This window comes from Trichosurus vulpecula, chromosome 4 (assembly GCF_011100635.1).
Source record: "Trichosurus vulpecula isolate mTriVul1 chromosome 4, mTriVul1.pri, whole genome shotgun sequence".
NCBI classification, from domain to species: Eukaryota; Metazoa; Chordata; class Mammalia; order Diprotodontia; family Phalangeridae; genus Trichosurus; species Trichosurus vulpecula.
This window is the reverse complement of record NC_050576.1, coordinates 55054725-55077595: the sequence shown is the minus strand read 5'-3', so window position 1 is coordinate 55077595 and position 22871 is coordinate 55054725. Positions and strand designations below refer to the sequence as shown.

Below are 22871 nucleotides of genomic sequence, written 5' to 3'. Positions count from 1 at the left end.
TTTCGGTTCCTCCTGGGATGTTCTTCTTTTTTCCCATTATCAGGTAATTTTACCTAGGCCTAATTCAGTATTTTTTAAAAATACAAGTAAGAATAGTTCAGGGACAAGATTAATCCATTAGAACTATCTTAGAAGTATAATAAATGGAACAGAAGGGTATTCTGGTAGAATATAGGGGCAGAGCCAACAGACAATGGAAATCTTGCTCTTGGGTTCTTCCCACATACACAGGGAAGTTTGGCAGTCTTCAGGAGCACACAGAAATGTACAGACACACATAAACACTATCTCCAATTGAATTGCATCTGGTATGGTAATCTCTGAAAAGGAATATGGTAAAGTTGTATGATTTTTTTTGTCCTATGATTTGGACCATTGAGTCCAGAAGAAAATGCAACAGTTATATGTCTTCCTAATTTACAAAAGAAACCTTAGGTTGAACACATGATTTGGGACCAAAACATCCTTCCTAGGGACCAACCCCTTCAACAACCCTTGACCTCTGAGCCTGTAGCTTTGCTGTCCAAGATGGAGACAGAGTTGATTCCCTTAGGAAAAACTCATGGAATCCAATAAACCCAGTTTTCCTTCAGGCATTTCTAAATTCCCATTAAGAATAACCAGTGGCTGTCTCATTGGACAGAGAGGAGAATGGGGGCTTTTTCTTAAGGCTCCTCTACTAGTCTTTTACCATATCCACATCTCTGAGGTATTGGATCCATCACTCAGCCATTCTAGACAGGTGTGCATATGGACAGTGGTGATGTGGCTAACAATTCCTGACTCAAATGGGACAGCGCCTATTTGGGATTCCCATTGGCCAAAGCCCTTCCCAGCTACCAGTCAATGTCCATTTAACAAACTGAAAAAGCCCTATAAAACTGCCTGGAGGGGGGAGGAGATAGGAAGACAGGCTAAGGCCCCCTTAATCTCTGAGGACATGGCTTCTGTTGGCAGGACCCGTAAGTGTCTGAGCCACTTTCCAGCTATAATTTTGACGGGCATTGCCTTTTCCAGAGAGGGGAAAAAAGGAATCCCATACCCAAAGAAAGGACCAGTCTCATATTTTTTCTAAGACTCCTTCCCCTCCCTGTGGGCTTCAAAGAATTATATAAACCAAGACAGCTGGTCCTATAGGGAACATGCCACTTCGATGCTTACCCTGAGGAATAAAATTTCCTGTCCCTGTTGCCAGCACACTCAGCCCTCATATGCCTAACATTGGCTCCACTTTCAATGAAGACAAAGCTAGGCACTGAGTGACAGGCCTGATCTAGGAGAAATATCTGAGAAGATACTTCATCATGTGGCATCCTTCCTCAGTAGGGACTGCAGGAAGCCGAGGGGGCTGTTGTGACCTTATAGAATTATCAACCCAATGTATATAATACAAAAGTCCTTCCTACATGGGCCTGGCAGTTCTGGAGATGGCAAACCTCTGAAGAGATGTAATGGGGCCCAGAAAGCCAGCTCCATTTTTCACATCAGTGGAGAACAAAGTAATAGTTTGACATTAGGAATTATACCCTCTTCTTTTCTTTCCTACTCTCCAAAATTAAAACCCTAAAGCCTTTTGGGAAACCCCAAGCTTCTCTAGGCCCCATTCACCACCCCACTGGGCACAGAAAGATGTAACCCAGGCTGGTGGTGCTCCCAGTCTCCCTCCTATCACAGGCTGTGAAGATGACTCCCTCCTCACGTTGTCTCTGATGCCCTTCATCCCCAGAAGCCAGGCCACCACTGCTGCCACCTCCTACAGGCACCTACACTGCAATCTCATCATCCAGGCAATCCCCCAGCTCCTGCCTCTGCAGGACATTCAGCAGGCGGGGAGGCTCCTCCTGAGACCACGAGTCGCGCTCCTCGCTCTCGTCTGTGTTAGACTCATATTCCGAGGCGATGCCCGACTCTCGGAACTTGATGAGCTCCAGGCTGCCCAGGAGAGGCTCTCCCCCTGACGGGGTGTCCCCGGGTGGCAGGAAACGGAAACACTCCAGCTTCACCAAACAGTCGCGCCTACCTAAGGGGCTGCCCACTGAGTGAGCGAAGTCGGCCGAACTGGGGCCTAGCGGGGGCAGGTGGAGGTCCTCGGGTTTGGGGGTCGTGGGGTCGCAGAGCACAGGGAGGACGCCAGAGCGAAAGGTGATTTCCAGCAAGCTGTCTTGGGAACCCACTGGTGAAGGAGAGAAGAGGGAGAGGAGATTGAAGGTTAAACAAGTTATAGGCCTGGAATGCTACCATGCACCTCTGGGCCTTCAGGGCTGAGGCCCTTCTAAGCACTAAAAAGATCACCCTGGGAAAAAGGGTCATCCTGGGCTACAGGCTCTGGAGTGGCAAGACCTGGATTAAATTCTACCTCTGACACTGTACAATCTTGGGCAAATCCCTTTTTTCCTCTCTGAGCCTCAGTTTCCATAACTGTAAAAAGAGGGGGTTGGACTCTATGGTCCCCAAGTTCCCTTCCAGCTCTAGAGAGGATGTTAGGATTCATGGACCAGGTCCGCCAGAACAGTGTTTCCCAAACCAAATTATTCTGGTCTTAAAGACAAAAAAAAGCTAAATTCTCTATTTTTGGCCACTTTGCTCTTAGTGCCAAGGCCATCAGGGACTCAAGGAGAGAAGTCTGGGGAGTCAGAGAGAAGGAGGGAGCTGGGAGTGGGAGAATCCCAACACAGAGAGAAGAATAAAGAGGAGAATCAGTGGATTTTTTAAGCATAGAGGTCTGAAGAACTTGGATAGTAAGAAGTTTTCTGGCTTGGCAGAAATCTGCCAGGCCATCAGGGCATGATGGAAAGAGACAGTATTAGAGTCAGGATGACCTGGACTTAGATCCTGCTACTGACCAGGAGAAAGTCACAAGCTCTCAGGGTCCTTTTGCAACACTCTTAGACTGTGAAGTTACAGAAGAATTGCCCAGCTCTCCATCAGGGGAGGGAAATTTCACACTGGGAGTGCTGTACACCAATGAAACCAGAATTCCATGTGTCAAGGACTGTGGATTGGGAAATAGGGATGTAAGCCATCCTTCCAACACCAGAAAGGCTTATGAAACATCTGGCCCTCAATATACATGGCTCATTAGTCAGCCCAAACATCTTTGCTGAGTACAATCACAGGTGAGAAAGTCAGTAAGTTTGGGGGAGAGGGAAACGCATCACAGGACATGGGAAACAGAATTTGAGAAATAGGCTGAGAATCATTCTATCTAACTTGTATTTCATCAGGCCTGTGATGGTTAATTCCTGGGCTACATGTGGGCCAGTGGCTAAGGTGGTCTAGACTATAGGAATACTCTTCTAAACATCTCTTTTAAACTTTCAGTTGAGAAGCAACGGAAAGTGTTCTCTACAGCTTCAAGCATACTAGGGCACTTAGCAATGAATGGTTAGGCACTAGCAGCCTCAAAGTCCCAGCTTCTTCCCCTCTCCCCCAGACCCTTTCGATTGGAAGGCAGATAGAGGCTATGATGTAATGCTTTGAAATGAGGTTTCATTCTGGTGAGAAAAATCGGTGGGTTCAAAAACCCGCATTAATGTCCAGTACAAACTCATGGGTGTGTATGTATTAAAAGGAGGTCAAGTCTTCAAGTAAATCCAGATGACCCAGAGAAATGACTCTGGAAATATAGATATAGATACATATATAGATATAGATAAAGATATAGAAATGACTCTGGATCTTCTATACCACAGAAGCAGACCTAAGGGAACTTAATCCAGCTCACACCCTAATGGAGGAAGTGAGACATACCCCTCATATGATCAATCTCCTGTGAGCAATCGGGAAGAAAGAAAGCGGGAGAGCAGGAAACAAGCATTTGTTAAGAGTCTTCTCTGTGCCAGGCACCATGCTAAGTGTTTTACAAATACTATCTCATTTGATCCACTCAACAACCCCAGGAAGGGTGGTGCTATTATTATCCCCTGTTTCAGGAGAGGAAACTGAAGCAGATAGAGGTTAAGTAACTTGTTCAGGGTCACACATCTAGTAAGTGTCCGGGACTGGATTTGAACTCAGATCTTGATTCCAGGCCCAGCACTCTAGCCATTGGGCCATCTGGCTGCTTCTGGGAGGCAACATGGTAAAGTGATAACTATAATTAATAATAGCTAACATTCACATCGCATTTTAAAGCTTGCAAAGGCTTTAGATTTATTATTTATTTGATCCTTGAAACCGTGTCCCTATTTGGTACTGTCCCCATTTTTACAGATGAGGAAACTGAGGCTGACAGGTTTTAAAATGACTTTCCAGGGTTACACAGCTGGCAAGTGCTAACTCCAAGTCCAGCATTCTATTCAATATATCACCTAATAAAACATCTGAGTTCTAAACCCCGCTTTGCCAATCACTTGCTGTGAGATCCTGACTACATGGCTTGACTTCTTTCAATCCCAGTTTCCCCATCTTTAGGTGACAGGCTCCTCACAAGGTTTGTAAGAATCAAAGGAGAGAAAATACAAATAAACTCAGAGTTTCTTCTCACAACAACCTTGAGAAGCAGGTGAGGGAACTGAGGCCCAGTAATAACAATAATGGGAAAGCTAGGAGGTACAGTGGATAGAGCCCTGGGCTGGGGTTCAGGGAGACTCATCTTCACGAGTTCAAATCCAGCCTCAGAAACTCACTAGCTGTGTGACTTTGGGCAAGTCACTTAACTTGCCTCAGTTCCTCATCTGAAAAATGAGCTGGAGAAAGAAATGACAAGCCATCTTTGCCAAGAAAAACCCCAAATGGGGTCACAGAGAATTGGATACGACCGAAATGACTGAATAACAAATACCAGTAATAAGAGTGGGATGAAGAATTTGAGGCCAGATCTCCCGACTGTAAGCCCAGGACTATTACACTGCCTTGCTATGCCCTTAACCCACCCTAGGAGTCTGCCTTGTGGCAAAGCCAGCACATGAGCCAGCGGACGCTGGCTCACTCTGCATATCTCCCCCGGCTCCCAGCACCCAAGAGGCATTTCATAAGTACCAGGTGGCTCCATGGGGCTGTTGGTTGTTTATTTCAAAACTAGGGCTGGATCATGGGGCTGCTTCATTCCCTGCCTTTCTCAGGAAAGGACTTCCAGGGAGAGATGACATTTGGTTCTTGGTGCCTCTGATGAGCAGCCCTCAGGGTCTTCTTTGGCCCCTGGGCTTGTGAGTGAAGGTAGAGGGTGGACAGAGGGGCAGCAGAAGGGTCACTTACTGGCATCGTGTCCTGACAGTTTGAGCTCAAGCTCCTGCACTTGTTTGACCAGCAGGGAGATGTGCTGAAGCATATCCTTGTTCTGCAGCAGGAGCTGGTGGACTCGGGCCTGGGCTTCCAGTCGAGCCGCAGCCTCCGCAGCCAACTGGTCCTTCAGCAAGTGAACCTGCGTGGTGGGCACCGAGAGGGAAAGCAGAAAGAGAGAGAAGGGCTGGTAAGTCACTCAGTGAGCAGCAGTGACTCCTCCCCAAGAAAATAGCTGCCCTCCATATTAATTTGTAAGCTTCTAGGAGGCTGGGACTGTTTCATGTCTGCCTTCATATCCCCATGACCTAGTATAGTGCCTGGTATACAGTAGACACTCAATAAATGTCTGCTGATGAATTAAATTTGAGAAGACTTCCCAAGCCCAAGGGAATTGGGCTTAGAATCACCCTTCCCAGGGATACCTACAAATGTCTGGAGATACACCGCATCTCATATACCACTCTGTACCTCATGGCCAAGGTCTAAAATGACTCAGGCCCTTCCTCCAAGAAGCCTTCCCCAACTGCCTTAGGACACAGCAATCTTTCTCCTTCAGTCTCCCAAGGATTTATCTGTTTCCCTAATATGGTGCTCAGATGACTACATTGTTTTGAAACTTATATCTACCTCTCCAACAGATAGAAAACTCCGTGAGGGCAGAGACCAAAAGTACTTAATCCAGTTGTCTTACACATAGCAGAGAATTAAACATTTATCTATTGATTTATAGGCAAAGGGCTCTTCCCACTATTCTGGAGCTAACAAAGTAGAGAGCATTGGGGACTGGACACTATATCATAATAGACATCACAGCAGCGTTCCTGATGTTTAGCCTGAAGAAGAGAGGGAGCGGCAGGGAGTGAGGGAGCATGAGAACTATCTCTCTGTATTTGAAGGGCTGTCTTGTGAAACAGGGATTAGATTTATTTTGCTTGGGCCTAGAAGGCAGAACTGATTTGAGTTTCAACATAAGGCAGATTTAGGTTCAATGCTAAATGGAGCTTCCTAACAATTAGGGAGCATCCAAGGATAGAATGCGTAGCCTAGATGAAGGGGCGGTGTGTGAGATTCCTCTCCTATGGGTCTGGGGTCTTTAAGCTGAACCTGGGCGACCCTTGTCCCAGATATTGTGGCTGGGTACCTTCCCAGAGAGGTACGTTTACAGGGCACTTAGCTTTTGCTAAGAATGCAGGTGGGATCTGGGCATTTCGTATAGGTGCTTTGTGGGTGTGTGATTGGCTGGGTAGAGCTAACAAACATGGCAGCTTTTATGATGTGAAGGGGAGAGATTTCTGGTCCTCATCAGGGAAGATGGCAGGAAGGATCCCAAGGGGTCCTGAAGGAGAGGAATGAGTCTCCTGGATGCCTCTGAAAATTGAGGGTGAGGGTAGAGAGGAAGGCTTTTGTAGGCAGAGATGGAAATGGTATGAATGAGTCAATGCTAGGAAATTGAATGAAGGAACCAGTCCAAAAGTCAGTTTGACTAGAGGGAATGGTTGTCCTTGTGGAGGAAGGGCAATGGTGAATGGAGTAAAAAGAGAAATAGCAGCTTGTTTTAGAGAGGAGGAAGGTGAAAATATGGTGGAAACAATGAGAGGTGTAACAGCTCCCCAGAGCAATATAACAATTCAAGAAGTAGACGCCCAGGACTGCCCTAGAGGGACTTCAACCATACGTGGTGTTCTGAAGGGTTGGCGTGGTATCATAGGGTCATCGATTTTGAACTGGTAGGGACATTAGAGGTGCCATTTTATAGATGAAGAAACTGAGACCCAGAGAGGTTTCACACAGCTAGTAAGGTCACATAGCTAGTAAGAGTCTGAGACTAGATTTGAACTCAGGAAAATGAATCTTTCCTAACTCCAGGCCTGGTACTCTGTTCACTTCGCCAGCTAGCTGCCCCAAATTAGAGATGGATTGCCTATCTGCTATCATTCACCACACTGAGCTTGGGAAGAAATCATAGGGCTGGATCAAATGGTGTGACTAGGTTATTTCCATATTTGCCCCCTTCACAGCCTGTACATCCTATGCCTGGCTTTCCCCAAGGGTTTGGGACCTACTATGAGCTTCCAGAGAAGCCAGCTATCTCAATACATGGCTGCTCCTCTCCCTGCTCAAACTCAGCAACCCGACCTCGCTCTCGGCTCTCCTGATGAGAATCACTAATATGATTCAGTTTCCACTTTCCAGCTCCAAAGAGCCTGGCCCACTCCATCCCTGCAGCAGGAAAGTGGTGGCAGGAATCTGATGCTGCCCTCACTTTCTGTCCCTCCCTCCTGGCACTTCTAATAAATTGCACTGATATCAGCCAAGACATCTGCTTCACCTTTAAGGATTAACTGCAACCTTATCAGTGAAGGGAAAAAGATGGTGAGGGATGGAATGAGCTATGGTGAAAAAAATCAAAAAACACTGGCCCTTTGGCCTCCATGAATTGAAGCATAGAGTGAACTCTTAAATAGGATTGGGGAGGGGTGGGGAAGGGAAGCGAAGGTCAGCAGACCTATTCATCCTGGGGAATAGGAGAGTCTGGGACAGTGAGAAGAGCAGTGGATTTACTTGGGTTCAGATCCTGACTCAGCTCCTTACCAACTGGGGTCTCAGTTTGTTCATCTATACAATGAGACAGCCAGAGCAGATAACCTCTAGGCTCTGGCCAGTTCTCAATCCCATGAGTGTTTCCTCCTGCCCCCAGGGAAAGAAGCTGGCTTGTAGCTCTAATGCCCCTTTTTCCCTCCATGGATTCAGTTTCTGATTCTGGGTATGGCCATGGTCAAGTCATGTCAAGTGATTAGAACCACGGCAGTGACATACAAGTTTTCTGTGTTTACACAAGCCCAATCAAGGCAGGACTTTGGAAGAAAAAAATGAAAAGTTACAGAAATGCAGAAAGCCTTGGCTGTGTGACCTTAACTTCTCAGGATCACATGATTTTTTCATGTCTCCCTTAGACAGGCAGCTAGGTAGGGCAATGGATAGAGCCCTGAGCCTGAATCAGTTTCAATCTAGCCTCAGATACTTCCCATTCATCTCTTGGCAAATCACTTATTGGCTGTGTGACCAGAGACATTCACTAGCTCTGTTACCTTGAACAAATCACTTAGCTCTGTTTGCCTCAGTTTATCTACAAAATGAGCTGGAGAAGGAAAGGACAATCCATTCTAGGGTCTTTGCAAAGAAAACCCCAAATGTAGTCACTAAGAGTCAGACATGATTAAACAAGTCACTTAACCTCTGTCTGTCTCAGTTTCCTTAACTGTAAAATGGGGAATAATAGCACCTTACATGCCAGGGTTGTTGTGAGGATCAAGCTTAGCAAAGGATCTGACACATAGTGTGCAATTAATGAATCCTCTTTCCCTCCCTTCCTTTCTCTGACTTTTTATAATCTTTCTGTGAAAGTCACCTCTTTCTTCCTCAAACTTCTTATGGCACTTTGCCTTTGTCTCTATTTCATTTTCTTTTGTTATCCCGATTAGATCAGATGTTCACATGGACTATTTGTGCCCAACCTTCAGTAGAGCCTTCCAAGCTCATATTGGTCTGTTCAGCCATAGTCAGACACATTCTACCTTGACTCCAAACAGTGATGTCATTTTGGTCCTCTTCCAGAATGAAGGACAACAACCAACCAACCACTGAACTTTCTAGATTGTAAACTTTTTGCAGGTAGGGACTGTCTTTACCCTCTTTTTGTATCCCCAGGGCTTAGAACAGTGCCCGGCACATAGTAGGTGCTTAATAAATGTAGATTGAAATGTATGCTTGTCTTTTCCTCCATTAAACTGTAATCTCATTGTGGGCAAGATCATGTTGCCTGCCTTCCTTTTTGTGGGGACAGGGAAGAAGAATTTGGACTCATGATTTCATCAGTTTAAAGGAGTCCTGGTTTCAAAACTCTTTCCAGTAAGGCAGGTAAGTATATCTAGAACTTGTTGGTACAATTTGTAATTTTAGAATGGCCTGGGGGCACTGAACAGTCAGGAGTCAGAGACAGTCCTTATTCCAAGGGCCTCTGGACTTTGAGGCTGATCCTCCATCCACCAGAACACTCTGACTCTCCCTCTCCCTCTGGGGAGCAGGCACTTCATAGATGACTGGTAAATTGAACGGCAGAGCGAAAAGTGATCAGGCATTTTCAAATTTCCTGAGTGTGGAAGCTAACGCTCAGCCCAAAGACCCAGAGCTAACGAGCTCAGCCTTCTGTGCAGCTGCCGAAAGTGGCATCAGGCACAGAGCTCCAGCCTGACATTACTGTGGCACACACACCCCATAGAGGAGAAAGAAACCAAGGCACAGAATCATCTAGATTTCTTAAAACACCAAGGTCTAACAATGCTCTGGCTGTGCAAGCTTAGGTTTAGGAATGGAGCACTAAATTAGGAAATCAAGAGGCTTGGGTTTTATTAGCTTTCATCCCTAATTTATTGTCACTTTCGGCAATTTGCTCAGCCTCCCCTAGTTAGTTTCCTCATGCATAAAATGGGCACCCTATCCCACCATTTTCCTCCTTATCTCATGAGGCTGTTCATAGAATCATGGAGCTGGAGCTGGAAAGGACCTCATAGGCCCTCTAATCCCACCCACTCATTCTCTTTTAAATAACTGAGGAACTGAGGCACAGTGCGGTTAAGTCCTTGAGGACAAATAGTATACGCAACAGGCCAGATTTGAACTTGGGTCCTCTGACCTCAGGAAGGTAAGCACCTTCACAGCGATGACGAGATTAATGTCGAGCCTCCTGTATAGCATGGAAAAAACCTGCCTCTTTTCACTGTTCCTTTTTCCTCAAGTTGGATGTAGGGGGAAAGCTTCCTAATAATTACACCTATCCAAAAATAAAATTAGCTTCCTTGGGAGGGAGCAAGTTCTCCATCCATGGAGATCATTAAGCAACGACTGGATGACTGCTTGTTAAGCAAGTTAAAAAAGGGAATTTCTATTTATAGATCATAGATTTAGACATAGAAATGACCTTAAAGGCCCTCAAATCCAAACCCCTCGTAATAGATAAGGAAACTGAGGCACGCAGCAAGTATGTGCACAAGGCAAGATTGGAACCCAGGCATTCTTGACTCCAAGTCCGGTGCTCTATCTACCATATCTATGGTCTATCCTCCATCTATCTACGCTGCCTCAAGATTCAGGCTGGACCAGATGACCTCTGAGGTTCCTTCAAACTCTGAGATTTCATCAAATTTTCACAAAATTCTGTGATTTTATGACTCATGCAAAGTCATAGAATAAATTTCTGGGTGAGTCAGGAGTTGAATGATAATTTTTATACTTTGGGTTCTGTTTTCTCTCCATCAGAGGGCAATGCCCAAAGTCACCCCTCCCCCTTTCCTTGCCCCCCCAAGAAACCCCCAGCCCCAAAGGAAATAGAGACAAACAATCCACTCACTGTTAAGCCTACTTGCCCTGACTCCAGCTCCTCAATCAGAAGTGGGGGCCGAGCCAGGCTGGTGTTCGGGAGTGACAGGCACATGGAAATGGCAGTGGAGGGAACCAGAGCAACTCACCCCGCTCTAACCCCCCTCCCCTAGACACACACGGCAAACACATAAGCAAAGGCATCAGCCACTAGCAGACGGGTCATGCAGAAGGCAGGGGCCAAGGGGATGGGGGAGTAGGAATGAAGCTGCTGGAAAAAGCCACTGCCTGGAGCCTGGCAAGAACATAGTGGAGGGGTGCGGCCTTGAGCATGGCCACTCTAAATCTAGCAATGGCCCTCCCTGTCACAAAGCATTAAGAAGAACTTGTGTACTTGCTTCTGAAAAAGCGATAGGACAGGACAATGTTTTAGTAAGGGATACTGAGGTTCAGTAGCTTTCTTTTTATGTTCTAAGTCAGAAACTGGCAATCTTCAGACCAAACATGGCCTACTTAACCAGGGTCAATAGCCTGTGGTGTTCAGACTAGTGCTGAAGTGGTATGGAGTCAATCTGTGGTCATGCCGGTAGTGGCTCTGGCTCAAGACCTAGCCATGTCCTTATCCCTGTCCCCAGAATTTCTGGTTGTACTAGAAGCAGGAAGCTGTGGCAGCCAAGGAATGCTCATGCTGGGTCACAAGAGTGGGCAGAAGGATTTAGAGAAAGTGTTCTTTATTTACATTGAGATCCAACCCAGAAATGACTATAAGAAGTGGGTGAATACATCCTTAACCTACAAACATGGCCCCAGGCCAATATAGGATGGACCTGGGAGGTCTTGGATCAAATTAGACTCCTAGGCCTATACTCTAAAGCAGGGGTAGGGAAACAAAAATCCCCTTCTCTCCTACCTCCCCACTATGTTCATCCTTCACTCCTAGGCCAGAACCAGACAGGCCTATGTGGGCATTATGGTATATAAGGCAGTATGTGTGACTGACTGCTCTTAAGATCTGTGTTTATTGTATCTTATCCTAATCCCCAAATCCCACAGGACTGGTCTGTCTATGAGATACAAGGGAGGGTGATGGACCTCCCAGGATAAAAAGGAGAAAGAGCTCCATTTAAAAATATTGAGGTTAGAGTTTCGTTTAGAAACCTGGGGAAAGTTAATACCTTAACTGAATGAGATAGAAACCTTGAAATTTGGCAGCAAACGAATACACCTAAAAAACTAACCTAATATGAATGCCTCGCGCTGAAAACTGAAATCAGTTCCACTCATGAAGATATCCCAAGCATACTGGATTTGAGTTGTCTTGAATTAATAACTAAATAATTTTCTCCCTCTTCTCTCTTTCCCTCTCTCTGGGTGGCAATTGGCCAAGATATGAACATGCTAACAAACAATGTTTTCACTCAATTATTTCAAGTAGGAAATGAAAGCAAATGAGATACAAGTAAAACACTTTGCATGCCTTGAAGTGTTAGGTAAATGCTAGGACTTTAATGGGAAGCCTTCTTAGCCCTAGGTGTACAGAGCTGACAGTGATACCATGGGCACAAAGACTTCTATGCCATTCTTAGGCAGAAAACAAAGACTAAACCCAAGGTTTTCTTCCTCCTGGGACACCTGATATCTTTCGGGCATTCATTCCTCAACTCCACCAGAGATTCAAACAGTGTCTCACCAGGATCTGTGCTGATCTGAAAGGGCATCTCAGAGACCAAGCCAAGCAAACCCAACCCTGGGGAGGGAGATCTCTGGAAAAATCTGGAGCAGGGAGAGCTTAAGAGGGGCAGGTCAAACATCATGTCTGTTGTCTTCCTCTGAGATTTGAGAAGCTTAACATCTGACCAGGACCTTATGAGGCTGTCATTGATGCAAATGGTCCACACAATGTGAAAAAAAGCATCCAGCCACTCCTGGGGATCTGATCCTGACTGCTGGTGCTCATGACAAGCTACAAGTCATGCTGTCTGGCTAGTTGAGCACTCCGGGAATATTTCTCTCATTTTGGCTGAGATTCTGCCAAAGATAATTTCTCTTTGGCATTTAGCGGTGAATTCAAATTCAAATGCTTCTCCCATAATATTCACCATGAATATTCATCAGGTCCTTTCTTAGATAAATAATAATTACTTGGCAATTGACATGCTGAAAGGGAAAAAGAACACTCATGGGGAGAACTGATTCACATTCAATGTGAAACTTTAAAACGCAGCAAGAATGGCCTAACAGACCACACCCTGGATGGCTCTTAGTCTTTGTCCACAGGGGGAAGATGAGGCTCTAAAGGCTAAAATTCAACATTGGGGTGGCCAACTAACTCATCCACTTGACCAAAGATTTATTTTTACCAAATCGAGAGGTTCATTAATGAAATTCTCTCTCTGGTACTGGGAACACCATAAATCTCCTCCTGCCCCAAAGGTCCCCTATAGCAGTGCACCCCTAGGCTCCAACCCCACTGGAGGGTTGGTGGCATCAAGTGAGGGGGAAATGCCAATGGGACTGTGTTATAACAAGGCTTTCCAGGAACCTGGACAGCATCTAAGAGAAATCTAAATCATAACGAGCTCTATGCTGTGATGCTATAACCATGGTCCCAGCTTATCTCAATACTAGATACAGGATACATGGAATTGGGTCAGACAGTATTACTGTCAAAGAAGCATCCTATACCCAAAGGTAGGGAGAAAAAAAATTGCAAATAGTTTCTATAATAGCATCCAAAGTTTTTTCCCCTTCTTCCCAGCTGGGAGGAAGGAAGGAATGAGAATGTCTACCCCATAATAACAACGAAAATTCACTTTTCAATAACACTTCAAAACTTAAATATTCTTTGATTTTACAAAGAACCCTAAGAGCAGCCCACCATTGGTGCCGAGCTTGGCCTACTTTGTCCTCTCCCTTTCCCTAGGCATCAGCCCTCCTTCTCAACCTGGGCTCTGACTTTAAGTTGAATTTTTATTTTAAGATACAGATCTTAAGAAGGGAACCAAATTTTAAATTCCACTTCCAACAGTTACTGACTGATGTGAGGGTCTGTATTATTTCTCTGACTATTGTCACAATAGCTGAAGCTCTGATAATTCACTTGGATTCTGAGCAAGGCCTTCAGGATACAAAATGAAAGAATTCACTGCCTTCTCAAACATGTAGTAGTGGACAAACTCTATGAGTCTATTTTGTTACTGAAGATTCTTTTTTTTTTTCTGCCTTTATCATGAGTCAAAAAATGTAAACAAATCATATAATGATAGTCCTTAGAGAGCAAATGCCATCACAAAGGACACATAGTAGTATGGATTCTTTGGTTCTATCAAAGGCCACTTGAAATAAGTGGGTCATTGATTGGAGCCTGGAAAGCTTTTCATGAGATAAGAGTTAATGTCACCATATTGATTGTGTGTTTGACCTGTGTTTACATTTCCCTTAAGGTGTAACTCTTCGAAGGGTAGGGACAGGTCCCAAGGTTCCTGCCTTTCCTGCCTCCTCATCTACTTCTTCCCACCTTATAAGACACATTAATAAGGTATGGTAGGCAAGGAAGGGAGGAGCCGCATGCCCCTTCTTCCCTGGTTAGCTTGAGTAACATTAACTAACCATCTGATATCAAGCCAAGTCAGCCAAGCCCAGCTCAGAGCAGGGAGTAGATGGCAAATCAAAAATGTTTCTTTTTGTTTCAACCCCACCCCCTCCCCACTAACCCCCTCCCCAAAGCGATGAATGATGGAATGAGCAAACCCTTGTGGGTCCCTTAGTGTTGAAGCTGCCCCCAGAGCCCCCCCCAGGAAGGCTAATCAAGCCCATGAGAGTGGAGCCTGTGAGGTAGGGAGCAGGCTGAGGAGAACCTGGGCCACGGCCACTTGGGTCTGTTGCTGCTGCTGCTGCAGGAGCTGTTGGAGGAGTTGCATCTGGTGGTGGGTGGACAATGGGGTCCCGACGCTGGGCAGCTGTGATGAAGAGGGCAGCAGCATCTTGGGTGAGGCAGTCAGAATGTTCTCCTGGTGGTGGAGTGAGGCCTGGAAGAGAACCAACAGCAACACAGTGAGGAAGAATCACGGGGACATTCAATGGTCCTGGAGCCTCATCATGGCCTAGGGCGACCTTGGGAAACTGAAAGTGATGCCAGCAGAGGGCAAATTTTAGCAGGTTTTACCAGACCCAAAGGGCTTTGCTTAGGAACAGATGTTAGCAACCAACCAAGTCTATTTTCCAAGGACCCAACTATAGGGTACATCAGCTGCCTTCTCACCCTGGAACTTCTTTCAACACTGGAAGTCTTCTAGCCCTGGAACATCCCTCTGTTCTCTTGGGCCCTTTTCTCCCATTAGCAAGTTAGTCAATTAGCAAGTTAGTCGATAAACCTTTATTAAAGGTCTTCTATGTGCCAGACACTGTCCTAAGCACTGGGGGTATGGATAGAAAAAAAAAAGACAGTCCTTGCTCTTAAGGAACTTAATCTAATCTCTGATTGATCTTAATCTTAATCTAAACTCCTGGAACCTCCATTTTGAGGGTAGACCCAGACCCCGCGGCAATCCTTTCTCCCCCTTCCAAGTCTGCTTCTGGTTTTCAGGACTTTGTTACCATGCCTCTACATGGTCACCTCCCCCACCCCACACATACACTCTTCAGCTCCTTGTTGTGTTATCTTCCTCCATTAGGATAGCTCTATGAGGGTAGGGACTAGTGACCATCTTTTTGCCTATGTTTGTAATCTCATCATATAGTAGACACAATAAATTTTCATTGCCTTGCTTTACAGAGAAGCTGAGTTTCAAAAGAAAAGCTGAGGAAAATTTTTGGCCATTGCAACCCACAAAAAAAGAGAAACACAGCCCTTGGTCCTATGTGATCTCACTTTTGCTACTATAGTAATGGTAGTAGAGTGGCAGAAAAGGAGACAGAGGGTAATAAGAATCGCACAGCTTTTGGAATGTCTGTAAATATTAACTTAGCTGTTGGTGCTCCAAATGTGAGAGCACTGTCCAGTGAGTCAATATACAACTGGAGGAATTGAATCACATTAATTGAAGTTCTCATTATAACTCAAACCGGGAGAAATAGGAAAGTCACAGTTATGAGAAGATGGATCACAGGCTCTCCTTGGAGAGGCAGATAAAAGTGGACTTTCATTGTTCACCCAAAGGTAATAAAGAATTGTCATTTCATGGGATAGCTACTTATTTTCCCTTGCTGTGCTTGTGATAAGAATAAACATAAAGACTTCTGAGAAGAAAGCTACAGCTTTTGAATTCTGTTTCAAAGAATGAGAAAATTCTACGAAGAACATGAGAAGATCCTCCAAATCAAGTCAACATTTACCTGGTGACTATAATGCAAAGGAGCTAAAGGGGATGATGGCAAAAAAAAGTTGGAAAATATGGATCAAGATCAAGAAATGAAAGAAGCCACAGAAACTTCATGCTTATGAATCGTGAATGATTTATGCAAGAAGATAATCTAGAGAGACAGGATGTGTAGCAAGGTCAGATAACATCAGAGAAAATAAAAATAGTTATATTTTGATAGCTGAGAAATGATCAGTTTGGGAGTCATTTCTGAATCAATTGTCTGCGTATAGTAAAACCATCAATTTACTATGATAAAGTTCAACATCAACACTAAATTAAATGTATAAAGATTAGAAGACATGGCATATAACTTAAAAAAAAATCTTCGACCTGGCATAGTTAAAAAACTTATTGTCGCAAAAAAAAATTTCAAAAAGGAAATTTTGAATAAAGGAACAGACATCATAGGATCTTGGATGTACAGCTACGGGAGATCTTGAAGATTTCTCTAGTCCAACTCCCTCATTTTAGAAATGAGGAACCCAAGGCTTAGAGGTTAAATGACATGCCCAAAGTCACACAGATAGCAAGTGGCAGAACCAGAAATACAACCCAGGTCTTCTGACTCCAAATACAACACTCTTCCCACCAAAAGAGCTTAGAAAACACCTCAGAGAGAAAATACTTGATCTCCTTATCAAACACAGAGATATGATGGCTAAGGACAATATCAGTTCCTAGCCTGAGGATGTTGAACTATTAGAAGCCATGTTGTTGTTGTTGTTGAGTTGCGTCCAACCCTTTGTGGCCCCATTTGAAGTTTTCTTGTTAAAGATACTGGAATGGTATATCATTTCCTTCTCCAGCTCATTTTACAGATGAGAAAACTGAGGTAAACAAGGTTAAGCAACTTGCCCAGGTTCACACAGCTAGTAAGTATCTGAGGTTGGATTTGAATTCATGGAGATGAGTCTTCTGCACTTGAGGCCCTGCACCATCCACTGCACCATCTCACTGCCATTGAAAACCATATCACTTCACAAACCAAAGAGGGACAGGAGTTTGTAGAAAATTTGGCATGAGACCCAATTGAGTCAGATCATCATCCCAAGAGTATTCAAGGATGTAAATTTACGGAAGATACTTTGAAAGATACTGCATGTGAGCAATTATCTGGGTCTAGAACTGAATAGGACAAAACAAGAGGGATGGATTACATGCATTCGGAAAATTAAGTGCCATTTTTAATGCCCCCCAAATTACAAAAACCCATCCTTTCCACGATAGTAGCCTTTTGGTGTGGTTACATGGCTATGAATCAGGGAGTACTATAGTCATTAAGGAATCAATGTTTTGGGTTACCCACAGGCAATATAGAAAAGTATAGTAGCCATATTTTAAACTTTATAGTTTATAACTACACTAAGCCTCTTGGGATATCCTGTATTACTAATGATAAGCTGCATGTAAGAGGTGGCATCAAAGAGACATATGGTTGGAAATGGAGGGGGTCCAGTCACATAGTGAGTGAGGAAGAAAATAGATAGATAGCTTCCTTCTATACTTCATCTCTAAGTAATATTAAGAGACCAAGAGAAAGGTCGTTAGCATGTTGAGTGAACCTCCTCTATAGAGGATTGACAGGAGGTCTTGGACAAGAATAGCATAGCTTGAGAAGGTATGGATGCATTGTAGCATAGACTGTTGGAGACAGGACCCTTTATGATGAGATCAGATGTGTTAAATTGGTGAAGAAGTATTGGCATGTATGGGTGAGAAGCCAACTTGTGCTCTGAGAGCTGTTAATGCTACTCTCTTTACCAACAAATATCCAAAGTGGCCCAGAACAGGAGACTGATTAGGGGCTGGAAAAGAAGGCCTTGTCGAATAAACAACACAGTTGGACAATTATACTTTGACACTTTGGCAATCAATCTAACTCAGTGGGAGACAGATGGCTCATATCACTCAATCTCTTTACTGCTAACCATCCCCCTAATGCTGAGTCATTTCAGGCCAGAGAATCATAGAAATAATAGTAAAAAGATACAGGAGTTGGCCATGGCCACCATTATGGAAACCCAAATAGAAAGTGGGAGAGGGGGTAGGGAGAGGATGAGTCTGCTCCCATGCAATAATCTCCTGACTCTGACATATAACTGCAGCCTCCCTGAACTGAGACACCAAGCCCAGTGAGATTCATGTAAGAAGGAACTTGGGATTGTTTTTAGCATGTAGCTGGGGAAGTATTTTTTAAATAAATAAATGAGCTCATTAAAAAAAAAATAATTAAAGGAAAAAAAAAAGAAAGAGGCTGGGTCTGTACCCTGAGTTTGGGCCCTAAATATAAAAGGTGAACTGGGATGAAATCTCCTTTGGCTAAACTCAGTTTCCATCTGCCCTTCCACTTCAACTCTCTAATTCTCCCCCTCAATCTTGCTGGATACTTAATCATATGGAAGCTTTTGGCCATTTCATTATTCAGTGGAGTTGTAGGGAGCTGAGTTCTGAGGATGACCGAGGGTTGTGGTAGAAGCAGGAAAGAGCTCTTGGCCACTGTTGGGATGGTGGAAGAGGGGGAACCTTTTGCTTACCTTGGTTTCTGTGAGGGAGTCTCCTTCCTTCCCCACTGCATCAAGGTCAGTCACCCCTCTGCTGAATTCTAGGATGTCACTCCCTGGGAGAGGGATATCCACAGCATCGATGTCAGTCTCCTCTGCAGTGGCTGTGGAGGCCTTTTCAGCTCCAGTCAGCTGGCGGGCTACGGGGACAAGACAGCAGAAGTGAAGGGCCACCCCATAGCAAGGCTAACACTGTCACTGGTGGCTCAGTGATAGAATTCTCACCTGTCAGAGCAGAAACCAGGCCCAATTCCCAGTCAATGCAACAGTTTTGAGAAGCAGTTTGGTGTAGCGCAGAGATGCCAACCATACAGCCCACAGGCTGCATGCAGCCCCAACAGTCCCCAGTGTAGTCTGAACCAGATTAAAATGAAATTGGAAAATATTTAACAAAATAAATAAAAAATACAATAAAATGTGTTGCATTTATTTTATAGGCTTTCTTGGAATGGAAATTTATTGCTGTATATTCTTATGTCTTTCTGTGCACATGGCAATGCTTTTTTTTTCTTATTTCATATTTAAGTTTATAATATTTCTTTTTCTTTTCTTATTGTGTATTTAAACTTAAAATAAATTAATAAAAATACAATAAAACACAGATAATGTTATACTTTAAAACTAAGTCAATATGCAGTTCTCAAGGACGCTTATATAATAGTGGGCCCCATTACTGCCAGAGTTTGACCCCACTGGCACAATGGATAGAGTCCTGGACCTGGATTTGGGAAGACTTGGGTTCAAATCCCAACTCTGATACTTCCTAACTATGTGACCTTGGGCAAATCACTTAACCTCTCCAATCCTCAGGTTCTTCATCTCTTTTAAATAAAGGGGTTCACTTAGGTGACCTCTAAGGTCCCTTTCCAGCTCTAAATCTATGGCCCTAGGAACCTTACATCTGTACAACACTAGATACTTTTCAAAGCATGTGATTCAAGTCAGGTGGTCTTGGAAGGAAGATCTATGGATTTCACTTAAAAAGACATTTCTGTTCACTACCAGTCATGTCATTCATGGGAACTAAGCTTCTTTATACATAAAATGAAGATGCTGGAATAGAGATCACCGAAGTCTCTTCCAGCTTTACAAATCCATGCATAAACCATCATATAAGACCCTTTTCTGTTCAGATTTTGCTGCCTATAGGTACTTCTCTCTTGGGTTCATAGGAGCACAGATTTACAGTTAGAATGGAACTAAGTCAGAGATCATCAAATCCAATCTCCTCATTTTACAGACAAGGAAACTGAGGTCCACAAACATTAAGTGATTTGTCCAGGCAGTTGAATCTAGGTCTTCCTAATTCCAAGTCCAGTGCACCAACCACTACACCCCAGTGCATTTGTAACAACAATGCTACTTGCTGCTACTATGGGTTGTGTAAATCCAATAACACCAGCACACAGGAGGGCTGCTAGCACAGGTTCTTTGATCTGCTTTTCTAAGGAAAGCAACTTTAAGGGGTTAACAATCTCACTTTAATTAAGCATACATATATCATTCACTTAGTTCAGGGGGAAAATCCAGCACCCTGAACTTCAGAGAGTATAAAAACAGAAATTATAAGCATACATTATACAAACAGAGCAAATAAACACAAACTAGTTGACAGGCTTCTAACCATCTAACTATAGCAATACATACAGCTACCAGAGACAGAGAAGCATTGACATCTGGGTTTTCAAAGCCGGGGGTGGGGGGCTCCGCGATAGCTATCTAGAGTCTTGTCTGGTCAAATCACATAACACCCTTCCAGTGAGTGAGAGCCCCAAAACAAAATGCTAACCTCAGAGTACATATACCCCTTTTCAGGGTCAGAGGGTGTCACTACCATGTGACTCAAACTCATGTGACTTAGGCTTTTTTGTGACTTAAGCAGGTTATCAAAGACTCCTGATTCAATCAAAGACTCTTGATTGAAACAAAGGCAAGACTCAATCAAAGGCACTCCATTGCCTTAGTGCTGAGAAGCACTCAAACAAAAAACAACAAAAATTCCCACTTTGCTTGCCATTACATTTGAAAGCAAGACTCATCAAAGGTACTTGATTACCTCAGTGCTGAGAAGCCCTCCAAAATGAAAGACAAAAGGTCTCACTTTACCTGCCCTATTCAAACAAAGGCAAGACTCATTAAAGGCACTTGATTGCCTTAGCATTCCAAAAGAGAAAACAATTTAAAAAAATCCCACCCTGCTCAACATTACAGCATCTAATGTCAAACCCCATGGTAAGTCTCTCTTCAGGTACAGTAGCAACTGGTCAGTCAGTGAGTCTGTCTGTGTGAATCTGAGAATGTCTACAGGTTCTCTTACATAAAACATGCCCTAAGCCCCTGTGCCCTGGGAATTGAGGACACAAACCCAACAAAGCTGAACCAGACACACAAATATGAGCTGCTTCTCCCCACCCTTCCTTTTACTTCATCTAGAGAACCAGACTTCACCACCAGTCTAAAGTGTCTGCTTCATAGCACAAAGTGCTCTGTGAATTCTTCTGGTTCAAACCCACAAAGGCCATTGGGGGAAACATGACTGATATTCACAAAGTATTTAAACAGTATGTCTGGATTTCCTCCAGGCTGCTCCTGGGAACTGTGATGATGGGTCTGTTTAGGGCTTAGGATGGAGTTTATAGGAAGAGGCAACAGCTGCGGCCAGTGGAGCCAAACAGAAGGAGCAGGCAGCTGCTTCAGCAGCCACTTCCCATGCAGAAAGAGATATAGTTCTACAAAGAGGATGCTCTCCACAGAGAAAGGGGACATTAACAACAACTGCTATTTTTTTGGTTTTCCATCACCTTCATTTCAAATCTACCCCTTGTCCTATCCCTACCCAGAGAGCCAGCAACTATATGGAGAAATATAAAAGGGAAAAAGAACAAACGATACATCCCAAGTAACTAATCTATCAACTAAATTTGAGAGTATATGCCATGTAGCAGACCCAGGGCCCAAAGAAGGGAAGGAGGTCCATTTTCTCGTTCCCAGTACACAACAAATATTTATTGAATTGAGTTGAGTGTAGTCATAGTCTTGAAGACGAAGTAGGTCAGATGTGCTAGCACAAGCTGAATCTGTACCACCCTATGGAGATGCCAAGCCCAGGAAAATCTGAGGCCATTAGGATTACTGTTGAAGAAATGTTGATTTTGAAGAGAGACAACTTCAGATAAGTAAAAATGAATCGAGATGAAAAATAGCTTCTTGAAGGAAAAGTTAAAGAAGTGGGAGTCATCTAGTCTGGAGAACAGAAGGCTAAGGGTGACAATGATTCAGTGAAGTGAGGGTGGGATAATGAGGTGTGTAAGAAGAAATACTTAAGTGAAGAAGTTTAAGAAGGGTGGTTGCATGGGTGAAGATCAGAGATGAAAGAGAGAGAAATAAAGGTAACATTGCCATCAAAGACCATATGAACAGAAAGAGGATATAGATGAAAAATTTGGGAAACATTATCCAGGTTTTATCTGGAACTCTCTCCCTCCCAAAATGAAAGCAGCTAATAATTTTTAAAGAATTTTTAGGATTTTTTTTTTTAGGATTCCTCCTTTAAAAGGTGGAGAAATCAACAAGGAGAAATTTTAATTTGAATCTAACTCCCATTAACAAGAATAAACTGGTTTCTGGCAGGAGATAGGCAATAGTTTGGGGAAGGTGTAGAGTAGGAAGTAGGTCCTCCCATTTAAGATTAGACAGTTGCAGATGAGAAAGCTAGGCATGGCTTGACAACCACTCACGATCCTCCCAGATGAGATTTCCAAGAGTTCATAGGAAGGAAAGGTACATTCTGTGGGAAGACAGGCACAATAACACACTGTTGGTGAAACAGTGAATTGGTCCAACAATCCTGGAAAATAATTTGGAGAATTGCTAGAAAATTCCCTAAATTGGATATACCTTTGACACAAAAATATGCTTAATAGGCAATTACCTTGCAGAACTTAGCTACATAGAGAAAGATCCCATTAGTATGCAAACTCACTGAGGGCAGGAACTGTTTGGGGGTTTTTGTCATTAGGTATTCAATAGAGTCTTGCTGCTGTTTAAGTGGCTGATCAGCATCCAGAGATGGCACTCGCCTAGAACTGGAAATCAGGGCTCATCCTTCACAGTGTTATTCTTTTGCTGTTTTCTGTGTCCCGCCCACCCTGTTCCAAACTTCCTGTCTGCCTGACATCTCCAATAATGCATGTCAAAAAAAGAAGCTGCCAAAGTTGGGAGAAAAATTCCTAAGCATCGCTAGGGGCTGCTCTCTAATGACTGTCAGGAATCTAGGTTACCTTTGGGCTATTGCCTGTCAGTTTCCTAATATGAGAAGTATAAACTCCCAGTGTCTTAGGCTTTGTGA

The 22871-nt window shown here is 43.9% G+C and overlaps 1 protein-coding gene across 2 annotated transcripts in view; it reads right to left on the bottom strand.

Moving 5' to 3' along the window:
- LOC118846264 (nitric oxide synthase 1 adaptor protein) overlaps window positions 1-22871 on the bottom strand; it is a 392781-nt gene that overhangs the window by 29973 nt on the left and 339937 nt on the right. For both annotated transcript variants that reach the window (XM_036754593.1, XM_036754594.1), the window contains exons 7-10: window positions 18497-18663; window positions 14457-14627; window positions 5197-5362; window positions 2021-2173 (exon numbers count right to left, since the gene is read on the bottom strand). In XM_036754593.1, the coding sequence (XP_036610488.1) occupies window positions 2021-2173; window positions 5197-5362; window positions 14457-14627; window positions 18497-18663 (657 nt within the window). The remainder of the gene's footprint in view (window positions 1-2020; window positions 2174-5196; window positions 5363-14456; window positions 14628-18496; window positions 18664-22871) is intronic.